General features: G+C 44.2%; 2 protein-coding genes across 2 annotated transcripts; one reads left to right on the top strand and one right to left on the bottom strand.

The window, feature by feature from the left end:
- Positions 1 to 4,335: 4,335 nt before the first annotated feature.
- On the bottom strand, positions 4,336 to 7,949 carry LOC109732574 (thymidine kinase). The gene is made up of 4 exons (XM_020291757.3): positions 7,232 to 7,949; positions 6,410 to 6,554; positions 5,026 to 5,147; positions 4,336 to 4,835 (listed from the first exon to the last, which is right to left on the bottom strand). The coding sequence occupies exons 1-4, from the start codon at positions 7,564 to 7,566 to the stop codon at positions 4,580 to 4,582; spliced, it is 858 nt and encodes a 285-aa protein (XP_020147346.1). The 5' UTR covers positions 7,567 to 7,949; the 3' UTR covers positions 4,336 to 4,579.
- A 4,680-nt stretch (positions 7,950 to 12,629) lies between these two features.
- On the top strand, positions 12,630 to 14,755 carry LOC109732550 (uncharacterized). Its single transcript, XM_045229204.1, has 4 exons — positions 12,630 to 13,127; positions 13,273 to 13,403; positions 13,985 to 14,032; positions 14,141 to 14,755. Exons 1-4 carry the CDS (start codon positions 13,044 to 13,046, stop codon positions 14,223 to 14,225), a joined length of 348 nt encoding a protein of 115 aa, XP_045085139.1. The 5' UTR covers positions 12,630 to 13,043; the 3' UTR covers positions 14,226 to 14,755.
- The last annotated feature ends 9,838 nt before the right edge of the window (positions 14,756 to 24,593 follow it).

Raw genomic sequence — 24,593 nt, 5'->3', positions numbered from 1 at the left:
AGGCCCTACTATCCACCTGAAGCTTCTTATGATGTTGTGCAAAAAAATCCTCGTTGAAATCTTCAACATTAACCTCAAAAGTCATTAATTCTAGCACGCGAGCGTTTAGTACAAAAAATGTGGCCAAGTCAACATGTGACTTAATTCCCCGATAATAGTTCCATACAATAGTCTTCAGACGGATGTCAAGTGATCTTATAAGAGTCCGGTGTTTACGACGCCATAGGTTGCTAATCCCTGGTCCGCTTGACTGAAAATGAACAAAAAAAAAACCCAATCATTTCAGAACGGTAAATGAATCAAGGGAGCAGTCAATACTATGAACCATCATCACAGAAGAAGTATCACCTCAATGTACAACTTTTCCAAGCACGGAAAGCATCTCATCAAGTCAAGAACAGCATCAAGACTAAGAGAATGCATAAGAATAGCTAAAATCTTGACAGTGCGCACCGCCGTCGTCAGGCGATCGACACCCATTTGCTTCATGGAGCATGAAAGACGTCATTAGACCATCTATAAGTGCAGATAACGTGTAATTCAGCAGCACATTGAAAGCAAGTAGGAAGGGCACACTAACGAGATTGTAATACCATAATGAGTAGAAAGGCAGCCTATGACCTCCAGTTTAGGCGCGGAGATTACCGATATAAGATGGCACTCACATGAACCAAGTGTGAGCAAGCTTTCAAGACAAGGCAAGGGGCATTCTCGACGATGAGTTCCTTAAATTTGTTCTCTGTCCGATTGCTATGACCGCTCACACCAATGCTTCTAAGGCTAATGGAGTTGATTCTGACACAATGGAAACCGCCACTATTCTGAATAAGCAAGCACTCCAGACACTAGTAGAAAACAGGGCTTTGGTTCGGCCAGAAAAGAGCATTAATCCCGGTTGCATTACGAACCGGGACTAATGGACTAATGTGAGCATTAATCCCGGTTCGAGCGGCTAGGGCACCGTACAGGCATTAGTTCCGGTTCAAATGGGACCTTTAGTCCCGGTTGGTGCCACGAACCGGGACTAAAGGGTGCGATGCCCATTAGTACCGGTTCGTGGCACCAACCGGTACTAAAGGTTAGACCTTTAGTCCCGGTTCGAGCCACCAACCGGTACTAATGGGGTTTGAGGCATTAGTACCGGTTCATGGCACGAACCGGTACTAAAGGTCCCATTTTCAAACTCTACCCCCCCCCCCCCCCCCCCCCCGCGCCGTGGATCGCCTTTTCAGTTTTGTAAAAAGCAAAAGAAAATGATAAAAACTTCAAAAATTAAAATCCTTCCAGATGTAGTTATGTTACTACATGTACTAGTTAGGAAAATTTAAAAACTTAAATTTGGACATGTTTTGCAAAAAGTGTAGGGAAAATGTAAAACGGCTATAACTTTTGCATACGATGTCAGAAAAAAACGTATAATATATCAAAATGTTCAGCACGAAAATTCGCATCCGATTTTGACAGCCTACGGCCTATTTGCAAATTTTTAGAATCCTCAAATTCTAAAAGGAAAAAAAGTTATGCTCAAATTTCTGTTTTTTTTTTGATTTTTTGTTAAATCTGGTCAAACTATGGTCAAACTACTTATTCAAGAAGTATTAGTGTTACTAAATAATTATTCAAGAATATTAGTGTTACTAAATAATTATTTCAGTTTTTTTGAATTTTCGTCAAATCTGGTCAAACTGTGGTCAAACTACTTATTCAAGAAATATTAGTGTTACTAAATAATTATTTCAGTTTTTTTGAATTTTGGTCAAATCTGGCCAAACTGTGGTCAAACTATGGTCAAACTACTTATTCAAGAAATATTAGTGTTACTAAATAATTATTGTTTTTTAGAACAATAGTTTCAAACTCAAACAGTGAAATGTGTGACTTCATGCTCAAGCTAAATTCCTGAGGGTTAATACGATTGACATCTTACTATTGTTGGAAAAACAACAAGTGCAGACTTGGAAACGAGGGAGAATAGAACCCGGAAATTAAGCGTGCTCAGGCTGGAGTAGTGAGAGGATGGGTGACCGTCCGGGAAGTTAGATGATTTGGAATGATGAGGGATGATTAGAGATTAGAGGTTAAATTGAGCAGTGATGAGGAGTGATTAGAGATTAGAGGTTAAAATAATTCAGAAATTTGAAAATAAAAAAATTCAAAAAAAATCGTAATTTTTTTTAGTACCGGTTGGTGTTACCAACCGGGACTAAAGGTGGAGGGCCTTTAGTCCCGATTCGTGTAAGAATCGGAACTAAAGAGGAAGGCTTTAGTAACGACCATTTAGTCCCGGTTCCAGAACCGGGACTAAAGCCCTTTTTCTACTAGTGAGAGCGGGGCAAGCGGCAATCATGGTGTGCAGCGAGGATTCGGATATGCTGACCCACTGCAGCGCGAGCTTCTGAAGCTTGGGGAAGTGAAGCGCCTGAGTGATGTTGTCGTCGGTAAGGTGGCAATCTCCAATGACGGCAACATAGAGCGTGTCGGAGAAGCGGAAGGCGGCCGAGGGCGGCATCTGCACCGTTGTCGGTGGACGCGGTAACTTGTGGCTGAAGCTGCACAGCTCGAGCTCCTGGAGGTTGTTGAGGGCGGGGGACTGGAGCCAGGCATCCGCTCGGTCGCCGGCGAGGTGGTAGACGGGGCCGGAGAAGCGGCGGCCGGGGCCCTGGTGGGCGGCGAGGACGCGCGATATGATGACATCGAGGCCCTCCTCGTCGCGTAAGAAGGAGCGGTGGTCGAGGTTGAGCGGGGCGGTGCGCCAGAGGTGGCGCCACCGGGAGGCGAGGACCTGGGTGCGGCCGCCTTCTTTGGTGGGGAGGAGCGAGACGATGTCCCCGAGGACCTCGTCGGGGAGGTCGCTGATGCGGTCGACGCCGGCGCCTCCTCCGTTTGCATCCGATCCGGGAAGGGGCTGTCCACGGTCCTCCGATGTAGGTTCCGCGACGTCCCCCTCGTGTGTTCTTGCTTTCCTCTTCCTCGACTTAGAACCAGTAGCGTCTGCCTCCACCCCCATGGCTGGCGGTTTATGCGGCGGGGATGGAAGAGCACGCGAGGAGGAGGAGGCGGCTGGCGTCGACGCCCAGCGCTAGGCCGCCGCCGCCGGAGCCGACGCGATCGGAGAGGGCATTTTTTGAGACCAGAGGTGGGCGGCGGCGGTTTTGGGGGAAATGCGTGGGAGCGTGGCGGGTCACAGGAAAATGAATTCGAAGCCCACTCACAGCCAGACTCGGTCGGCCCAGCGTCTGCTAGCACTCGTTTTTCTTTTTCCTTTTTGGTTTTACTATAATACTTGTTTGGTACCAAGTCGTCGCTGATACTCTTAAAAAAAATTGTTGCTGATGATTTTCTTTTAGGTAGCTGATACATTGGGCTACACATCATTTTTCCAATGTGTAGATACATATACCCGTACTATTGATTTCAGTGACAAGTGCAAAGACTGCAAAACTGATTGATTTGGTAAAAAGTTTACATTGTTCCGTCTTCGACATTTACATCATCAGCTCGAAACAAATTGACAAAGAAAATTATACAGTCAAGGAATCCTGAGTTCTAACAGAAAAACAATATCGGACAAAAAACCCGCACAAAGAAAGGAGCAGCAGCCAACGCTGGGGCTTTGATCAGAGTAGTTCAACATTGGGACCACTTATGCTGGAAGCAAAATGGACTCCTTGCTTCCAAGATGAAGCCGCTCTCTCAAGTGATAGATCCACACTGCCACAGCAGAAAGTTAATGTAAATTCGAGTCATCACACAACATTCTGAACGTGCAAACAACTACGTTCGAAGCAAACACAGCTATGTCTATACCTAGCAAAACGTAGCAAAAATGTACTCCCTCTGCTCCATAATTCTTGCAATCTTGTTAAATACTCCCTCTATCTCATAATATAAGCAAAAACGTCTTATATTGTGGGACAGAATAGTACTAGATAGCACTACGGCACTGCGTTATCATCACCAGTCACAAACGCAAGCACAGCTCGAGGCAAAACGGATAGCAGAACAGCTGTGCAGAATTGGGTCCAACCAAAGGTAAAGGTAAGGTAACCTAAGCTGTGCAGATCGTGTCATTTCGACTAACACTTGATGTGTATACCAAAAGATTGTTTCTGCACACACAATATTTCCAAACTGGAGCATCCAAATTACAGTGTATAAGACATGCTCACAAATAAATACATAACCATTTGTTACCTCTTCAGTTTCTCATTCTACCTCATAGAGACAAACAATTTCATGCCAACCAATGTTTGTAACCAACAAACGCATATTACTAAGCATTCCCTTCCCAGCCAGAAACTGTATTATAACCCATTGTGTCGCAACAGGTGGGTATTCTAAAAGAAGAGCTATTTGCACCAACATTCCCAACTGGTAAATATTTACAATCTGCTCAAATCGCAACTTAATTAAGTTCTCCTATGGTAATATGGCAACGCCTCATAATCTGAAACTCAGGCTGGCATGCTGCCACAGATGATCAATAACAGGTACACACTGGTAGCACATCTCAACACGCTGTTGGATGAATGACACACTGAAGAGAGGGATATTCTGGATAAGCCACACACACCCCTAACTAGCAGCGAGCTACTTCCGTGGATCTTTCAATATCCATAACAATCCTTGTGGCCTCGATGACAATCTGCCCGTCCAAGTAGTGCTGCCTGCACACAGGCATATACACATCGGCTCCACCAATGAGTTCGGTCCTGGTTTCCTGTGTCTTCCTCAATGTGAAGGACGCCCGGCGATCGCACAGCTCACACCGTGCTGTTAGCTTGGTGACCGAGTTAGCCAGGGGAATGATGTCCAGTACTGAGCCAAACTTGTTCCTGTGAAACAACTCAATCATCAAACAGTAGGCATGATAAGAAAAATTGCAATACCTTCTGAATGAAATATGGACCATTTGGATGATTTTATCTATTTAACAGCCTTTTAGGGGATGTACAGAGATTCAGCAAATGGCCAAGTCATAGGGAAACTAAATAAGTTTTACGAGATAAATCATTCAGCAAGTACCTTTTGTAATCACCATCTAGCCCTGCAACCACAACGATTTTTCCATCATGATCAGCAGCTTTGCTGCAAAAATCATGAAGATCATCGAAGAACTGGGCTTCATCGATACCTATGACATCTACCTGTAGCAGCAAATTTTGATGAGATTCTTACAGACAACCAAATCCAACAGCTTCAATACCACCATGCTACACAATGACATGAAAAAACTAACAGCTCTTATCTCAACCAGCGTTGGCTGGCTAAAGCTTCCAGGCCAATTCCCACAGCAACGGTACAGATAGGAGGTGGTACCATCTCACGTAGCAACTGTACGATAAGTTGTGATGATAACCAGATAAAAGAAAGTTCGCACACAAACAGATTTTTTTTAAGAATGGCTGAATAACAGATTAGCTAGTCAATCCATATCATTGACAATTTACTAAATCAGGTAAGTAGATGAACACTAAGCATGACAACTGCCTCCTGCTATCATGTGACAAAACTAGGTCCTCTGAATACAAGCTCGTCAATTTTCAACATAGGATGCTTGTAGATCGAATTTTTTGTTGTTTGATCAGTAATGGCTTCTCAGGCATAGACTGTTCAAATAAACACAAGTACATTTGGCAATTTCTACAGGCTTGCAAATATATTATTGAAAAACAAATGGCTACCAGCAACCATGAAAAGTCAACCATAACATATTTTGATTGGACGCAGCAAGTTTTCCAGTCAGCTACCTTGCCACAATTACTCAATGTTCACTTCTTTATTCACAAATCTCAGCTAAATGGAAAACAGGAGCAGTACTACTATTTCAGGCCAAGACCAAAAGCAACTTTCGTAGCCACAGACTGGGTGGATTCACCTTCCTCAGTGTGACAAAATAAATTGACCTTGAAATGTGGGTTATATGTCAAACGAGGTGAAACATGACAAGTTCGGAGAACTAGACATTAGCATAACAAAGTAAAAGCTCGCTAACTTAACTGTGCATTATAGTGGCATCCAACCAAACGCACCCCAAGATCATACAACTACCACTCCAATATTAAACTTTTCCATCTGGGCAGGTCCAAATTATAGCATTTTGCATAGACATACAGATCTCCTTTTCAAATAATGCTTGATGGCACATTTACTTTTATGAATTCACTGCTAGCACAAGCACAGATAACAACAATCTAGATCACTCTCTTTTCTACCTTGTTGAGAAAGCACTGTAAAGGTATAATTTTTGTGCAAGAAACGATAAATTGCGCGAGAAATAAGGCTACCAAACAATAGCAGAGTGATGTTTGAAGCATCCATTCAAACCACTAGAATATTTGCATGGCAGTAGTAATTCACAGTGCACAGCATGATTAACCAAATTGAAGGCTGAAAGTGTTTGACACACCTTATCATAAGCCTCTCTCCCTAGTTTATCTTGGAAAGTTGAAAGCTCGGGTAGAGCCCAGCATGCCATCTTTGTGCCGTCATGGGTCACAACAGAATCCAATCCATATCGATTGTCTTTGTCAGACTTTATGAGTGCCACAGTCCTGTATTGCAAGGGGCAAAGATGTCAAAATTCTACCACAACGAATTGTCCCACATAAATGGTGAAGTCAAAAAGCATGGAATTCAGGAGACAGAAAGAGCAAGAAGCATTGTTTTTCATCAAAATCTCTCCAATAACAATCTTCTTGCTGACTAAGAAAATCACTCATAACATAACAGCCTTTTCAGAAAGAAAGAAAATATCAGTTTGAGTGTGCTAAGATCATTGATTATGCCATCACTGACCAGTGAAACTCTGACAGGCCACCAGTTTTCTATGCAAGCTATTGACAATTAGAGTTATACTAAGAAGAGGATTAGTTATTATATACTTAGCCAAGATCATGAATTATTCCATCAGTGACCAGCGAACCTCTGACAGGCCACCAGTTTTCTATGCAAGCTATTGACAATTAGATTTATATAAGAAGGAGATTAGTATTATATACTACTCCCTCTGTAAACTAATATAAGAGTGTTTAGATCACTACTTTAGTATTCTAAACGCTTTTATATTAGTTTACGGAGGGAGTACTTGGCTTAATACACACTCTTCTGAGCGTTGATTTTTCTTTGGTCTTATCAGAAACCCTGACTGACTGACAGGAACCGGGGTTCACTGGCAGTCAGCGAAATGAATCAGTAAACAAGAGAGGGGAGACTGGACGGGGGTGAGTACCTGCCGGTGCCGGCCTCGGCCTGGACACGGCGGAGAAGCGCGGTGGTCTTGCCAGCGAACATGGGGCCGACGATGACGTGAATCTCGCCGGACTGCGCTTCCCGGGCCTCCATCGCCGGAACACGGCCGTCTAACCGAGTCCTGGCCGCCGCCGCCGTCGGCGCTGCCTTCTTAGAGAGAGACCGAGCCGGGGGGGCGAGGGGCCTGGGGCGGGAAAGATCCGGCCGGAAAGGGAGCGAGAGGAGCGGGCAGAGGGCGGTGGCGCGGGGGAGGAAGGCGGGGGAGGAGGGGCCGGAGAGGAGGAGCGACCTCATGGCGGAAGAAATGGAGCGCATCCGGGAGGGATTTTAATGGGTAGTTTTCTCGGGTGGGTAGGTGGGGGTGGGATCGGGTCCGGCGGGAGGAGGATTGAAAATTGTGGGCGGGGTTTGAATCTTTCGTGGAGGGAATGGGGAATTTTTCGCTAGGGTTTTGGCGGGACGACGGGGAAGGGTGGCGGCGGCTTGGCCTGGCGGGGGAGGTGGGAAGGGGAACGCGTGGATGGATGGTGACGGGGAGGCGAGCCGGTCTCCGAATCTATAGGGGTGGCCGTGGGCGGCGGCTGGCGTGCGCCGGTGGACGGTGGACGGTGGGCGGCGGCGTGACGGTCACCCGTGGGGCGGCGGCCGGCCGGCGGCTGCGGTGTGCTGAGTGCTGCGAGGGTTGTGAGCTCCTGGGCGCGGGGCGCTGGGCTGCTATCTCGTCGAACTCTGTGACAGGTGTGGGCTTGGGCCTAGGAACGAGTTGTTCTTCTGCTCCAAGAAGGCTTGCTTTGGCGGGCCACGGCCCAGGTTGGCCCTCACGAAACTCTGCCCTATTTTTTCTCAAAAAAAAAAACGTAACTCCGCCCCGCACGCAGCAGCCGGCAAGGAGCGCGCCCTCCGGCGGCCGGCGACCTGGCTCAGAGGAGCACGGCGGACGGCATGATGTAAGCCCCATCTTCTCTTCTCTTCTCTTCTCCTCCTGTACCCCAGAACGATGATGCCCATCTCTCTCTCAACTCCGGCCGATCCTCCTCATCTGCATGCCCTTCCACTTATTAATCTGTATATATACTATCCTGGTTAATTTGGAGTTAGCAGCATGGCTCTTGTGACGTCGAGATGATTGTGTAACTGTTTCAAAAAGAAAATCATAATGTACCGAGTATCTCAATGGCTTAAATATTGAATTTCCCTTTTTCTCAAGGGCCGGAGACATGCTGAAAGTCAAGAGAAGCAGCAGAGCGAGCTCAAGTCCAAGGCAGGAAACACGCAAGCTGGGCCAGAGGGCCAGTGAGCCACCTCTTGCCAATCCTTCTCTGCCGCGCTTATTTCTACAGATTTTTGTTCAGAGCCTTCACATATATATAAATATATAATGCTTCTGTCAACTAGGAGACTCGCATCGGAACGAAGCGTTAAAAGATCTGATCAAAGGAGGGCTCAGCGAGGAATCCGCTTCGAAGCTGGCTTTGAGCATCGTCCCGCTCGTATCGTATCACGGTGATCGTAGTAGTAGTACTACTATTATATGTGCAAATTGCTTCTCCATCTTTGTAGCATGTTTATTCATCATCATGACCGAAGCTGCGGTGACCGTGCCCTTGTGTAGGTACAGGGATCCATTCTCGATGCACGGGCATAGTTGTCGAAAGCGATCAATACGCTACATCTTTCCTCACATCTATAGATCTGGTTACTAGAGACTCAGTTTTTCTCCCTGGATGCCAGGTTGGTGCTGCCAATTTTAAATTTTGCATTCCATCGCTTGCATATCTTGTTTTTCAGCAGCATGCACATTGTCTCTTGTCGTATCACTGCAGATCAAAGTGCGTCTACCAAACAGGAGAGCGGCGAAGGCACATCTGCAATATTACAGCGCGACTCCCGCTATGCTTGTTGTGACCATTGGGCCCTACCCTCATCTTTGTGCAGCACGTATCCGTGACAGAACTCAAGTCGATGAGTCTTCCGGTGACCTGTTTGCTATTAGTTGTCGGTACAAGACAGGCAAATTATCGGTCATCCGTGGGATGCTGGCTGACAGTCCAAGTGGACTCGAGGGCGAACGGTCCACGTGCCAAATCACTGCGGTGCGCCGTCGATTTCTCTGCCTTGAGTTTTCTAACCCTCTCCTTTGAGGCAAGCATCACAGGCTATTTTTTGTGCTGGCTAGGTTGGAAGAGGTGGGCCTCTTGTTGGAGTTGATGGGAGTATTGTTGGGATGAACCTCTGTACGGAAGAAGGGATAACCCCATTCGTACCAATCAATCAAATTTATAAATGTCTGTGCAAAGTTGGGATACGGTATGTCATCTATACTTCAATCCTTTAATCGCACCGGTGAAAAGTACAGAACGCATAATGAAGTCTATGAATGTGTTTGGTTCACAACCAAAGCTGGCTGTACAAAAAATGGCTGCCCAGCCTGATTTGATTGTTCTTTGGACTGGCTACAAACCAATTAGAAACCTAGCAATTTGGCCAAAATATAATCCAAACAACATCAACTTACCAAAAATTTGGACATGCCTTTGCTTTGGTCGTCATGCCAAAATATTGGTTGTGCCAGTTAGTTGGGACTGAAACCAAATACATCCTGCAAAAAAAAAAGACTATTTGCATTTGATAAAATTTACTAGTTTCTACTGCAGGGACTGTTTGGAGCCCGCACCATCGAGCTTCAGTTCAGAAGGTGAGCTAAGCACAACCACTCTTTCCTAATGGTTATACTAACATAGGTCTGTTAATCAATTCGCGCTGAAGTGTACATATATGAAGTCAGTGTGTTTCAGTTCAGCCTCTCGTCCCTTATAGGTACCTCCAACGCAGATTCCATTATAGGTAGCTCGTGTCGAAACGGCTCAAGTGAGGCAAAGTGAAGATAAGAACCATGAACCTCATGCATCTCCTATCCACGAGGCTGATGTCGAATGGTGTGACCTCAGTCAAGAACTCGCTTCAAAGTTGTCTCCAAGCATTGTCTCCCTTGCTTCATTTGATGGTGATTATACCACCATATATGCACATTTTCTGTGTATGTATTTAACCACCAGTAGTTAATGACTGAAATAATTATTTTCTTATGCAGGAGAGGCATTGCAATCTGAATGCACAGGCATGGTTATTCACAGCAAACTGCCTTGGGCCTCTTTTCTGACCACGGGAAGTTTGTTTGGATCAGTAGGTTACAAACACTGGAGCGCATTGACGGTTTGTGCTGCCGATATTTCTGCGCTTTGCCTGCTTGCTTAGGGTATTGGTAATGGCTATGCATTAAACATGTGTGTTGCTTTTGCTGTATCGTTACAGATCAAGGTGCGCCTTCCAAATGGCAAAGTGGTAGATGGGTGGCTCAACTATCATTCGTCCTTTTGCGATCTCGCCGTTGTCGGCACCAATTCCTTGCTGCACTTCCTGCGCTCACATAATCTTCGTGTAGCATGTCTCGATGACAACATGCAAGTTGATTCGGTGGCCGGGGTATTAGCTGTAAGGCGGTGCTTCGACTCAGGCAAATTAGTGTACACCAGAGGGTCACTGACTGGTGGAATTCAAAACGAAGAGCTTAATTTGCCACTGACTGGTGCAATTCAAGACAAAGAGCTTAATTTTTCCACATGCAAAATCACCGAGGTGCACTGTTGATGTTCCTTCTGATTTTTCTACATAGTTGAAGTCAACAATTGTACAGTGAATTCATAATATTAGTGGCATGTCATTTATCGTTTTTATGTGCAGTGAACTTTCTGATGCCCCAAGAGCTGCAAAAAAAAAAAACCTGTGTGGTATTGATTCATTTTTGTGCTAATCTGAGTGTCAAATTATTTTATGTGCTAGGCTGCCAGTGGAGGACCACTTGTTGATTGTGATGGGAATATTGTTGGAATGAACTACTATGGCGGGAAAATAACTCCATTCCTACCAAGTAATCTAATTTTTGACCTCCTTGGGCTTGAGATGTTCTGGTAAGATTGTGTTCCAAGTTCCAACACTTATGCCGAACAACTTTTATAGTCCTCCTTCGTTGTTACAACATGTAAATTGGCTGTTCATTTTCTTGCAATGTTGTTATTATTTATTCTTGCATCCATTCGTGTATGTCACACTGTGTTGTTCTTGTTACAGAACTGTGTTGCTCATGTTCGATATTTTTATTTTGTTGTGAACTCAGTATTTTCCGATCATGGACATTCAGTTGTTCTAGTTATTTGACGTTCATGCCTGAAAATGAACCTTTAGAACCGTGTTTCTCATTTTATTTTATCCTTTTTTGCAAACTCTGTTTTTTCGATCATGGCCATTCACTTGTTCTAGTTATTTGATATCTGCCTGAGGGTGACCCTTCAATTTTGCATCAATTACTACATTCAGGGCTGCAAGTGAAGAAGATCATCGCTGTACAGATGAGACAGAAGAATCTTATAGCGACAGTCCGAAAGGTAAGCTAAGCACAATCACCCTTGAGACTATATGCACTAGCTGGCAGTTCTTTATCATTTTCTAATGTTAGTTGCAAATAATTATATTTGGGTTCTCATGCCCTGCACAAGGCTAGTTTAAGTTAATGGATTTAATCATACTAACACATGGTCTGCTAGCCAGTTCACACTAGTGCATGGATATACTAACACACATTCAGCCCTGAACCAAAAGGGAGATCCAAGCAGTTCACTCATAATGTCATCTACAGTATCATGATTATCCTATTTATTATGCTAACTATAACTAGCAAGTCATCAAATTACAATCTTCCGAACAATGGCTATTACTAAGCTTTTAATCATCATCGGATCACTAATTGTTTCACCCTGTAGCAGAACTCACTGACGACCAACTTGAACGTATACTTGCTCCCTGGCCTGCTTCCGGTGATGGTGAGTGGGTGCTTTCGATTTTGCCAGCAGTTGCATGGTGAATTGCTTCACCTTTGTTGCACCAGAATTTACTTTGATTATGCTGATCACTACTAATGCATTGTCATGGATCGCTTCAACCTGATGTACCAGACTTTAAGGATAGAGCAAATGAGATGCTAAGGACTGCTGGTCATCCCTTGCCAAAGTTTGCTGATGGTGAGTAGTTTGTATCCACCGTGAGGACTATTCCCGGCTGTTTCAAATTTTGACAGCTTTGTTTTGGCAAATCCACTGATGTGCCATGCTTATTTAACCAGATGGCATGTACTTGAAAGAGGGTTTTGACGATGAATTCGGCAACGGTAATTGGAGTGAACCAACCAGGACAGTTGCTTCAAAGATGTCTCTAAGTGTTGTGGCACTTGCTTCATTCATCGTAGAATATGATTCTACTGGGGAGCACGACAAGGGTGATTGTACTGTTGTAAGCTCATTAGGTTCAAATATTTCTTTTCCCTTACTTGGTCACTTGTTAATGCAGAGAAAAGAAGAAAGCATTTTGCTTGCACAGGTGTAATTATAGTGTGCGATGGATCCACTGCAAGAGTTCTGACTTCAGCAAGTTTAGTTAGAACTTCTGGTGAAGAAAACAACATTCATCCTGGATTGAAGGTTGGTGCCGCTGGTCATTATTTCCTTGTTTTTGTTCATTTGAGGTGCTACTCATTATGTCCCACTTCATTATTGTAGATTGAAGTGTGCCTTTCGAGCGAAAGACGTGTGGACGGGACATTGCAACATTATGACTTGCACTATAATGCAGCTATTGTCAGCATCGAGGGTGCCTGCAGTTATTGTGCGGCAAACCTTGATGAACCATCTAAAACTGATGAGGTAGTAGCTCTAGGGCGCGCCTTCGAATCAGGCGAGTTAATGGCCACGAACGGGGCTGTGACTGGTGAAAGTAGCAGATTTGATTGCAAAGAGCTTCGGATGTCCACTTGTACAATTACCAAGGTACACTGTTGCTGACTTTTCTTAATTATGTCTTTCCTGCATGTTGGAGATAAATAGTTTCATGAAAGCATGAACTACACAATATGATTTTATTCCCCTTATTTAATCGTTTGTTTCAACTTGGTTGTGGTGCATGTATATACAGGCTGGGATTGGAGGGCCCCTTGTTGATTTTGATGGGAACTTTGTTGGCATGAACTTCTATGACATGGAACAAACTCCTTATCTGCCAAGGGATATAATCCTGGAAGTCATCAGGCGTTTTGATGCAAAACGGTATGTATGCGTGTCCTGTATATTCATGTAATACTCCTGTATATTCATTTGCTAAGTTAGCTTCTTCAACTTTTGACTGGTTTGAGGAGCCTTTGAGTGAAATTGTACCAATCCTCATAAACGATGCTTGTTATTGCAAATGAATAAAGATATGTGTTTTTCAAAAAAAAAAATTGTAATACTCCTGATAATTTTCTTTTTTAAGTCTGGTGCAACTGCTCCAAGTGCTATTGATGTACAGTATTCGTGTGCTGGGGGAGTGGGCTTGCAAGATCCTTTTGATCTTCTGCAGTTAAATCCAACCGACAGTTACTGAATTTGGATCAGACTGGTTGTTAGTCTATCATCTTTGATTTGTTACTCGCAGTTTGAATTAGAAAGCCATGTGTCCTCTTTACTTAATTTTGCACTCACTGAATTGATTTAAAGTTACATAGGTCTCCTCATCTTTCTTAGAAATTATAACAATATTAGTTCAGTGGTAATAACTAACAATATTAACGTACCGCATCATACATATCTGTCTAACCCTGTTATCTTTGTATATGCTAATAGAAACAAATTTGATGAATCTGTTGTAGGACTGCTGCTGCTGCTGTCGAGGCTACAGAAGAGTCTGAATTTCACAGGTAGGTCCTTGCATCCTTGCGACCTGTCTCAATACATTTTCATTGTGTTGCACGCAGATAAATTGTTGAGCTTTCTGACTTGGGATTTTTTGTTTCATCAACACACAGCTGGCCCGTGCCCGACGCCTACTGGGTTTATCTGAGTCGTTACCCCGAACCCCCGCGCCCTCCTGCAAGCTTTGAGTTGGAGTAAAATACTAAAATGTGTGTTTTATTTTGTGCTTGTATTTTGTTTGGCTTAGGAGGTGGATGGTTTTGTCAGGCTTTGGATGATGGTTCTCAAGTGTTGTACTGCCGGACCCCTAGTTTTTAGATGATACGATGCTGTTGAAATTCAAACAAACAATCAGTGATTGAGAGCCAACGCAGATCTATAGGGGTACAAGATTAACTCAATCTGCAAATGATTGTCGTCAGGTAAATCATGGGAACATTCTTTGACAAGGTCAATTATGAAGCATTGTCAGGTTTCAGAATGAACCAGAGGAACAAGAGATGAAATCCCAGGCCCGGCTCAGCTATAGTGTTAGCATGCCTGGATCTTGTTCTCAAAACCAAAAAGAAACAACAACATATATCGCCGCCTCCCATCACGGAAAACTTGATCGAAAACTTATTGGCACAACACTAATCCAAATAAGATGTCGAATTGCTAAATGTGCAAACATGAAATACAAAGTACCAGAAGTGACAATGTACTCTAGGACACTAAGGTCAACTCTAGCCGATCCCAAATCTATAAAGGAGTAAATTTCGGTTTTACTCCTCTATGCCACGCCTATCCGAACTCCTAAAATCTATGAGTATAATTTTTACTCTTGCGCCGGAAATGTCCTCCAAGCCGCCTAAATATACACGACGCTTGCGCGGCCGAGTAAAAGTTGCGCGCCTCTTTCTCCCCCCCCCCTTGCAGCTGCGTCCTTCCCGCCGCTACCGCCCCCACGTGCCGCCATCGCCACCGATGACCAGCTCTGTTGCCAGAATTGATAGCCAAGACCCTTCCGCCACCCCGTAGGCTTGTTGCTGCCAGAAACCACCCCCAGGCTGTCGTCCGCGCCGAGAAAAGAGATTGGGGATGAAAAAGCTCCACCGGCCACAAGCACCAGCTCCAACCGCGCCAAAGGCCACCGGAGTGGCGACTGCCTCTCTAGCGACGGTCGGCCGCCCTCCCGACGCTCCCGCCGGCGACAAGAGAGCTAGAAAACCGACAGTTGCGGTGTCGGCCCTCGCCGAGGAGACCGCGAAGAGCGCCACATCCACGGTCGCGGTCTCGTGCAGCGTCTCCCTACAGCCACTGCTTTAGCGCATCCGGGCGCTGTAGCCGGCAAGAAGGGTCGCCGCCCCAAGTGCTCGACGAAATGCCAACAAGGTAAAAAAACATCTTTTAAATTTCAGCCAACAAATTTGACAGTGATTTTTGGTGGCCGATGATGGAGTTTGTTGGTTTTGCTGTCGTAGTGTGGAGATGAACACGACCGAATTCTTGGCAACTTTGGAGTCCTCGGCTACGATGGGGCTAGATGATCTCAATTATGATTCAATTTGGGCTCATTCAAAGGTGGCCGAAGAGGATATGGAAGAAGAGGAGGTGGCCTATAGAGACAAACTTGAGGAGGTGACCGAAGCAAGCACGAGGTCGTCAAGGTCACAAACTCACAACTACAATCAAGTTGAAGATGATGCTATATGTTATTCTTGGACAACGATAATGGCCGCAAGAAAGTATTGGGAGCTCACTCGTGGGGAGAACTTGACCTAAGCCAAAGGCTCTCTTCGGAATGGTGATGGTGGTCGGTGGTGGGTGGCGACCGAGAGGATGGTGGTGGTGATGGTGATGGTGGCAAGGTCAGCGCCTTCACATTGTAGCCGCTGGTCGACAAGCTGGAGCGTCGTCTATCTCCTTGGTGGGCGTCCATGATGTCCCGCGGCGACCGCCTCGCACTCTGCCGGCCAGTGGAGGAGCTTCTCAGGGGCCAACCTGGGTGGTGGCCCCCCCAGCCCATGAAAATTTTCTACTATACCCCTTAACATTTGGCCTATATGTCAAAGAAAATTAGCCTAAAACATATATTATTTGCCCCCCAGCTCACTGCCCCCCCCCCTAGAATTGAGGCCAAGCTCCGCCACTGAGTGCTGGCGCCATGGCCATCAACCCACTTGTGCTTAAGCAGATCAACCGGCTCATCCGAAACTTCCTGTGTTACGGACGCAAGGACACAAGAAGCGGGTACTGCCTCATCAACCGGCAGCAGGTGTGCCGCCCTACCTCGCTTGGGGGCCTCGGGCTTACGGACCTTCACCGCATGGGCATATCCCTATGCATGCGCTGGCTTTGGCTCCAAAGAATGGACGCGTCGTGCCCATGGCAGCACCTCCACATCTCGCAGAGCCCCGAGGTTCAGGCTATCTTCCGGGTGAAAGATCGTGGATGTCGCCTAGAGGGGGGTAAATAGGCATTTTTAAAATAAATACGGTTTAGGCTTGAACAAATGCGGAATAAACCTAGCGGTTAATTTGTCAAGCATAAAACCTACAACAACTAGGCTCACCTATGTGCACCAACAACTTATGCTAAGCAAGATAAACTACTAGGTGATAGCAAGATATATGACAAGAAACAATATGGCTATCACAAAGTAAAGTGCATAAGTAAAGGGCTCGGGTAAGAGATAACCGAGGCACGCGGAGACGACGATGTATCCCGAAGTTCACACCCTTGCGGATGCTAATCTCCGTTTGGAGCGGTGTGGAGGCATAATGCTCCCCAAGAAGCCACTAGGGCAACCTTAATCTCCTCACGCCCTCTCACAATGCAAGATGCCGTGATTCCACTAAGGGACCCTTGAGGGCGGTCACCAAACCCGTACAAATGGCAACCCTTGGGGGCGATCACCGAACCCGTACACTTTGGCAACCCTTGGGGCGGTCACCGGTACCCGTCAAATTGCTCGGGGCGATCTCCACAACCTAATTGGAGACCCCGACGCTTGCCCGGAGCTTTACACCACAATGATCGAGCTCCGAACACCACCAACCGTCTAGGGCGCCCAAGCACCCAAGAGGAACAAGCTCAAGGGCACCAAGCACCCAAGAGTAATAAGCTTCTCAACTTGTAACTTCCACGTATCACCGTGGAGAACTCAAACTGATGCACCAAATGCAATGGCAAGGGCACACAGAGTGCCCAAGTCCTTCACTCACAAATCCCACCAAAGCAACAAAAGCTATGGAGGAAAACGAGAGGAAGAACAAAGAAGAGAACACAAAGAACTCCAAGATCTAGATCCAAAGGGTTCCCCTCACATAGAGGAGAAAGTGATTGGTGGAAATTTGGATCTAGATCTCCTCTCTCTTTTCCCTCAAAAACTAGCAAGAATCCATGGAGGGATTGAGAGTTAGCAAGCTCGAAGAAGGTCAACCATGGGGGAAGAACACGAGCTCAAGAGATAAGGTTCAATGGGGAAGAAGACCCCCTTTTATAGGACCTCCCAAATCCAACCGTTATGTGCTTAGGTCGTGCACAAGCGGTACTACCGCTTGGAGGAGCGGTACTACCGCTTAGCACGGTCAAAAGCCCAATGAGAGAGAAAAACACGAGTTGTAGTTCTGCTAGAGAGGTAGTACCGCTCTGGGGAGAGGTAGTACCGCTTACCACTTATAAGAGGTACTACCGCTTGGGAGGAGAGGTAGTATCGCTTACCACTTATAAGAGGTATTACCGCTCGAGTGGAGAGGTAGTACCGCTTACCGCTTATAAGTGGTACTACCACTCTACTACTGTGAAACCCGACACGAAAAGACGCATCCCCAGAAGCAGCGGTAGTACGCGCGGCACAGGGCCGTGGTACTGCCGCTTACAAGCGGTACTACCGCTCTAGAGAGCAGTACTAACGCTTGAGGCTTTCAGGAACACAACAGAGAAAATAGAGGATGCAATAAAGCCTAAACTGCCACAACTTCTGCATATGAGCTCCGAATTGAGCAAACTCAAGCTTGTTGGAAAGATGACGACGAGTAGCATCCAATAACGACCATAAGCTCCAAATATCACAAGGAGAAGAACCAAACAAGAACGAATAAATATGATGCAAGGATGCAATGGTTTGAGCTCTCTACAAACGATACGATCAAGCTACTCATCGAGAAGCCCCCTTGATAGTACGACAATCGATCCTATAACCGGTCTCCCCACTACCACCAGGAGACCGGTAAAATATAAAACCTATCAAGGGCAAACCTTTGCCTTGCACGAAGTCCACTTGAGCTAGATGATGATGATCTTGACTCCCTCAAGTTGGACCACCTTTCGTGATTGTGTTGGCTCAATGAAGGCTAGTTGATTGCTCCCCCATACTCCACTATGGGTGAGCCACTCTTTGGCACATCTTCACAAGTCCATTGACACCACAATGGACGGCAAGCTTCAAGGATGATCTCTTCGTGATGCTCCACTTGAACTTGCACACCGCAAACTTGATGACAATCACCACTTGATGTCATCCTCCATGGGTTGTATGAGATCTTCCTCTTGATGCAAACCCGTGGAAACAAACCTAACCCCACATAGAACTCACACGTAGATCATGGGTTAGTACACAAAGCATAATGGACAATGCTTACCATACCATGGGATCACTTGATCCCTCTCGGTACATATTCTACGCTTTGTGAGTTGATCAACTTGATTCACTCTTGACTTAGTCTTGATCAACCTTGAACCTTTCCAACTCTCTTCATTTGGATGACGCCTTGAAGGTAAGCATGAATGATCACACAATCTTCTTCTTCAAGACATGCTCGCAATAAGCTCAACTCTCACATGACCAATCTTTAGATAATTCCTTAATAGCACCTTGGTCAACTCATAAACTCCTTGAAACCAATACATGGACTTCAAGAAATGCCTATGGACAAATTCTTCAAATATAACTCAATGAAACCATTAGTCCTTAGAGAATGTCATCAATTACCAAAACCACACATGGGGGCACCGCATGTTGATACGTCTCCAACGTATCTATAACTTTTGATTGTTCCATGCTATTATATATTCTGTTTTGGATGTTTAATGGGCTTATTTATACACTTTTATATTATTTCTGGGACTAACCTATTAAGTGGAGGCCCAGCCCAAATTGCTGTTTTTTTGCCTATTTCAGTGTTTCACAGAAAAAGGATATCAAACAGAGTCCAAACGGAATGAAACCTTTGGGAACGTGATTTTTGGAACAAACGTGATCCAGAGGACTTGGAGTGGACGTCAAGGAACCAACGAGGAGGCCACGAGGCAGGGGGCGCGCCTACCCCCTGGGCGTGCCCTCCACCCTCGTGGGCCCCTCGTGGCTCCATGATACGTCTCCAACGTATCTATAATTTTTGATTGTTCCATGTTATATTATATTCTGTTTTGGACATTATTGGGCTTTATTATACTCTTTTATATTACTTTTGGGACTAACCTATTAACCGGAGGCCCAGCCCAGAATTGCTGTTTTTTTGCCTATTTCAGAGTTTCGCAGAAAAAGAATATCAAACGGAGTCCAAACGGAATGAAACCTTCGGGAACGTGATTTTCGGAACGAACGTGATCCAGAGGACTTGGACCCTACGTCAAGAAAGCTACCAGGAAGCCACAAGGTAGGGAGCGCGCCCTCCACCCTCGTGGGCCCCATGTTGCTCCACCGACATACTTCTTCCTCCTATATATACCTACGTACCCCCAAATTACCAGATACGGAGCCAAAAACCTAATTCCACCACCGCAACCTTCTGTACCCGTGAGATCCCATCTTGGGGCCTTTTCCAGAGCTCCGCCGGAGGGGGCATCGATCACGGAGGGCTTCTACATCAACACCATAGCCTCTCCGATGATGTGTGAGTAGTTCACCTCAGACCTTCGGGTCCATAGTTATTAGCTAGATGGCTTCTTCTCTCTTTTTGCATCTCAATACAATGTTCTCCCCCTCTCTCGTGGAGATCTATTCGATGTAATCTTCTTTTGCGGTGTGTTTGTTGAGACCGATGAATTGTGGGTTTATGATCAAGTTTATCTGTGAACAATATTTGAATCTTCTCTGAACTCTTTTTTGTATGATTGGTTATCTTTGCAAGTCTCTTCGAATTATCAGTTTGGTTTGGCCTACTAGATTGATCTTTCTTGCAACAGGAGAAGTGCTTAGCTTTGGGTTCAATCTTGCGGTGTCCTTTCCCAGTGACAGTAGGGGCAGCAAGGCACGTATTGAACTGTTGCCATCGAGGATAACAAGATGGGGTTTATATCATATTGCATGAGTTTATCCCTCTACATCATGTCATCTTGCTTAAAGCATTACTCTGTTCTTTTGAACTTAATACTCTAGATGCATGCAGGATAGCGGTCGATGTGTGGAGTAATAGTAGTAGATGCAGGCAGGAGTCGGTCTACTTGTCTTGGACGTGATGCCTATATACATGATCATACCTAGATATTCTCATAACTATGCTCAATTCTGTCAATTGCTCAACAGTAATTTGTTCACCCACCGTAATACTTATGCTCTTGAGAGAAGCCACTAGTGAAACCTATGGCCCCCAGGTCTATTTTCCATCATATTAATGTTCCAACACTTAGCTATTTCTGTCGCCGTCTTTAGTTTGATTTCTTTACTTTGCATCTTTATCACAAAAATACCAAAAATATTATCTTATCATATCTATCAGATCTCACTCTCGTAAGTGACCGTGAAGGGATTGACAACCCCTTTATCGCGTTGGTTGCCAGGATTTATTTGTTTGTGTAGGTGCGAGGGACTCGTGCGTGGCCTCCTACTGGATTGATACCTTGGTTCTCAAAAACTGAGGGAAATACTTACGCTACTTTGCCGCATCACCCTTTCCTCTTCAAGGGAAAACCAACGCAGTGCTCAAGAGGTAGCAAGAAGGATTTCTGGCGCCGTTGCCGGGGAGTCTACGCAAAAGTCAACATACCAAGTACCCATCACAAACCCTTATCTCCCGCATTACATTATTTGCCATTTGCCTCTCGTTTTCCTCTCCCCCACTTCACCCTTGCCGTTTTATTCGCCCTCTCTTTTCCGTTTGCCTCTTTTTGCCCGTATCTTGTTTGCTCGTGTGTTGGATCGCTTGCTTGTCATTATGGCTAGTCCCCTTTCTTCTCCGCTGTCTCCCGAGAATGAAGTTCTTAATTTGAAGCAAAGGGAGGGAGAAAATCTAAAAGACGCTTGGTATAGAATTTGCAATGCTCAAAATAGATCTACCAGGAAGCAATCTACTTCCGTTCTTCTCCGCAATTTTTATGTAGGCGCTACTCCTTGGTACAGATATATCCTTGATATCATTACCGGAGGGAATTTCTTGGGTAGCCATACTTTTGATTCTTATAATGCTATGATAGATTTGTTTGGCTCACCACCCCTTTTGGTTAATGGAACTATGTTAACTTTGGAGCATGTAATGCAAAGACTTGAAATTATTGAAAATAAAGTTGCTACCGTAGAGTTAATTGAAAATTTGGATAAAAAGATCCACAACCAAATTACCCAATATGGATCTAAAATAGGAGTTACTCTGAAAAATATTAAGGAGAAGGAACCCATAGTTGATGAAAGAATAAATCAGGATTCCACTAGAATCGATAAACTTGAGGGTATCATTACCAACTTGGGGACCGCTTTTTCTTCCGTAAAGAATACTCCAAGTTCCCCAACTAAAATTGCCAAGCTTATGTATGTTCCTAAAAATAAGGGTGAATCATCTAGTAAGGAAATTGCGGATCTCAAATCTATAAGTATTCATCCCAATCTTTTTGCTATCATTAAGGAACCATTAGTTACAAATGAATTTTCCGATCTTGTGCCTAAAAATTTGATAATCAATAAAAAGAAAGAAACTCCTAAGGATAATAGATGCCTCATTGAAGAATTGCCTACCAAAGATGGCAATACCTAGATCTATCCTTAATTTTATGCCTAGCTAGGGGCGTTAAACGATAGCGCTTGTTGGGAGGCAACCCAATTTTATTTTTAGTTTTTTGCTTTTTGCTTCTGTTTAGGAATAAATATTTGCTAGCCTCTGGTTAGACTTGTTTTTATGTTTTAATTAGTGTTTGTGCCAAGTTAAACCTATAGGATCTTCTTGGATGATAGTTATTTGATCTTGCAGAAAATTCCAGAAACTTTCTGTTCACGAAAATAATTGTTAAAAATCACCAGAACATGATAGAATATTGATTCCAATTGCTGCTAATCAATAAACAAATTTTCTAGGTCTTCCTATTTTGGCTGATTTTTTTGAGTTCCAGAAGTTTGCGTTAGTTACAGATTACTACAGACTGTTCTGTTTTTGACAGATTCTGTTTTTCGTGTGTTGTTTGCTTATTTTGATGAATCTATGGCTAGTAAAATAGTTTATAAACCATAGAGAAGTTGGAATACAGTAGGTTTAACACCAATATAAATAAAGAATGAGTTCATTACAGTACCTTGAAGTGGTGTTTTGTTTTCTTTCGCTAACGGAGCTCACGAGATTTTCTGTTAAGTTTTGTGTTGTGAAGTTTTCAAGTTTTGGGTGAAAGATTTGATGGATTATGGAACAAGGAGTGGCAAGAGCCTAAGCTTGGGGATGCCCATGGCACCCCCAAGATAATCTAAGGACACCTAAAAGCCAAAGCTTGGGGATGCCCCGGAAGGCATCCCCTCTTTCGTCTACTTCCATCGGTAACTTTACTTGGAGCTATATTTTTATTCACCACATGATATGTGTTTTGCTTGGAGCGTCTTGTATGATTTGAGTCTTTTCTTTTTAGTTTTCCACAATCATCTTTGCTGTACACACCTTTTGAGAGAGACACACATGATTCAGAAATTATTAGAATACTCTATGTGCTTCACTTATATCTTTTGAGTTATATAGTTTTTGCTCTAGTGCTTCACTTATATCTTTTAGAGCACGGTGGTGGTTTTGTTTTATAGAAACTATTGTTCTCTCATGCTTCACTTATATTATTTTGAGAGTCCTACAAAACAGCATGGTAATTTGCTTAGTGATGATAGGCATCCAATTAAAAAATTTCTTATGAGTGTGTTGAATACTATGAGAAGTTTGATACTTGATAATTGTTTTGAGATATGAAGATGGTGATATTAGAGTCATGCTAGTTGAGTAGTTTTGAATTTGAGAAATACTTGTGTTAAAGTTTGTGATTCCCGTAGCATGCACGTATGGTGAACCGTTATGTGATGAAGTCGGAGCATGATTTATTTATTGATTGTCTTCCCTATGAGTGGCGGTCGGGGACGAGCGATGGTCTTTTCCTACCAATCTATCCCCCTAGGAGCATGCGCGTAATACTTTGCTTCGATAACTTGTAGATTTTTGCAATAAGTATATGAGTTCTTTATGACTAATGTTGAGTCCATGGATTATACGCACTTTTCTCCCTTCCACCATTGCTAGCCTCTCTAATACCGCACACTTTTTGCCGAGATCATACACCCACCATATACCTTCCTCAAAACAGCCACCATACCTACCTACCATGGCATTTCCATAGCCATTCCGAGATATACTGCCATGCAACTTACCACCGTTCCTTTTACTATGACACGCTCCATCATTGTCATATTGCTTTGCATGATCATGTAGTTGACATTGTATTTGTGGCAAAGCCACCGTTCATAATTCTTTCATACATGTCACTCTTGATTCATTGCATATCCCGGTACACCGCCGGAGGCATTCACATAGAGTCATATTTTGTTCTAAGTATTGAGTTGTAATTGTTGAGTTGTAAGTAAATAAAAGTGTGATGATCATCATTTTAGAGCATTGTCCCAAGTGAGGAAAGGATGACGGAGACTATGATTCCCCCACAAGTCGGGATGAGACTCCGGACTAAAAAAAAAGAGGCCACAAAAAAGAGAGAAAAGGCCCAAATAAAAAAAATATGAGAGAAAAAGAGAGAAGGGACAATGTTACTATCCTTTTACCACACTTGTGCTTCAAAGTAGTGATAACCCACAAGTATAGGGGATCGCAACAGTTTTCGAGGGTAGAGTATTCAACCCAAATTTATTGATTCGACACAAGGGGAGCCAAAGAATATTCTCAAGTATTAGCAATTGAGTTGTCAATTCAACCACACCTGGATAACTTAGTATCTGCAGCAAAGTATTTAGTAGCAAAGTAATATGGAAGTAACGGTAACGGTAGCAAAAGTAATATTTTTGGGTTTTGTAGTGATTGTAACAGTAGCAACGGAAAAGTAAATAAGTGAAGAACAATATGTGAAAAGCTCGTAGGCATTGGATCGGTGATGGAGAATTATGCCGGATGCGGTTCATCATGTAACAATCATAACATAGGGTGACACAGAACTAGCTCCAATTCATCAATGTAATGTAGGCATGTATTCCGAATATAGTCATACATGCTTATGGAAAAGAACTTGCATGACATCTTTTGTCCTACCCTCCCGTGGCAACGGGGTCCTAGCGGAAACTAAGGGATATTAAGGCCTCCTTTTAATAGAGTACCGGACCAAAGCATTAACACATAGTGAATA

Source organism: Aegilops tauschii, chromosome 1 (assembly GCF_002575655.3).
Source record: "Aegilops tauschii subsp. strangulata cultivar AL8/78 chromosome 1, Aet v6.0, whole genome shotgun sequence".
Classification (NCBI taxonomy): domain Eukaryota; kingdom Viridiplantae; phylum Streptophyta; class Magnoliopsida; order Poales; family Poaceae; genus Aegilops; species Aegilops tauschii.
The sequence above is the reverse complement of the archived record's forward strand: the minus strand, read 5'-3'. Positions and strand labels throughout refer to the sequence as shown.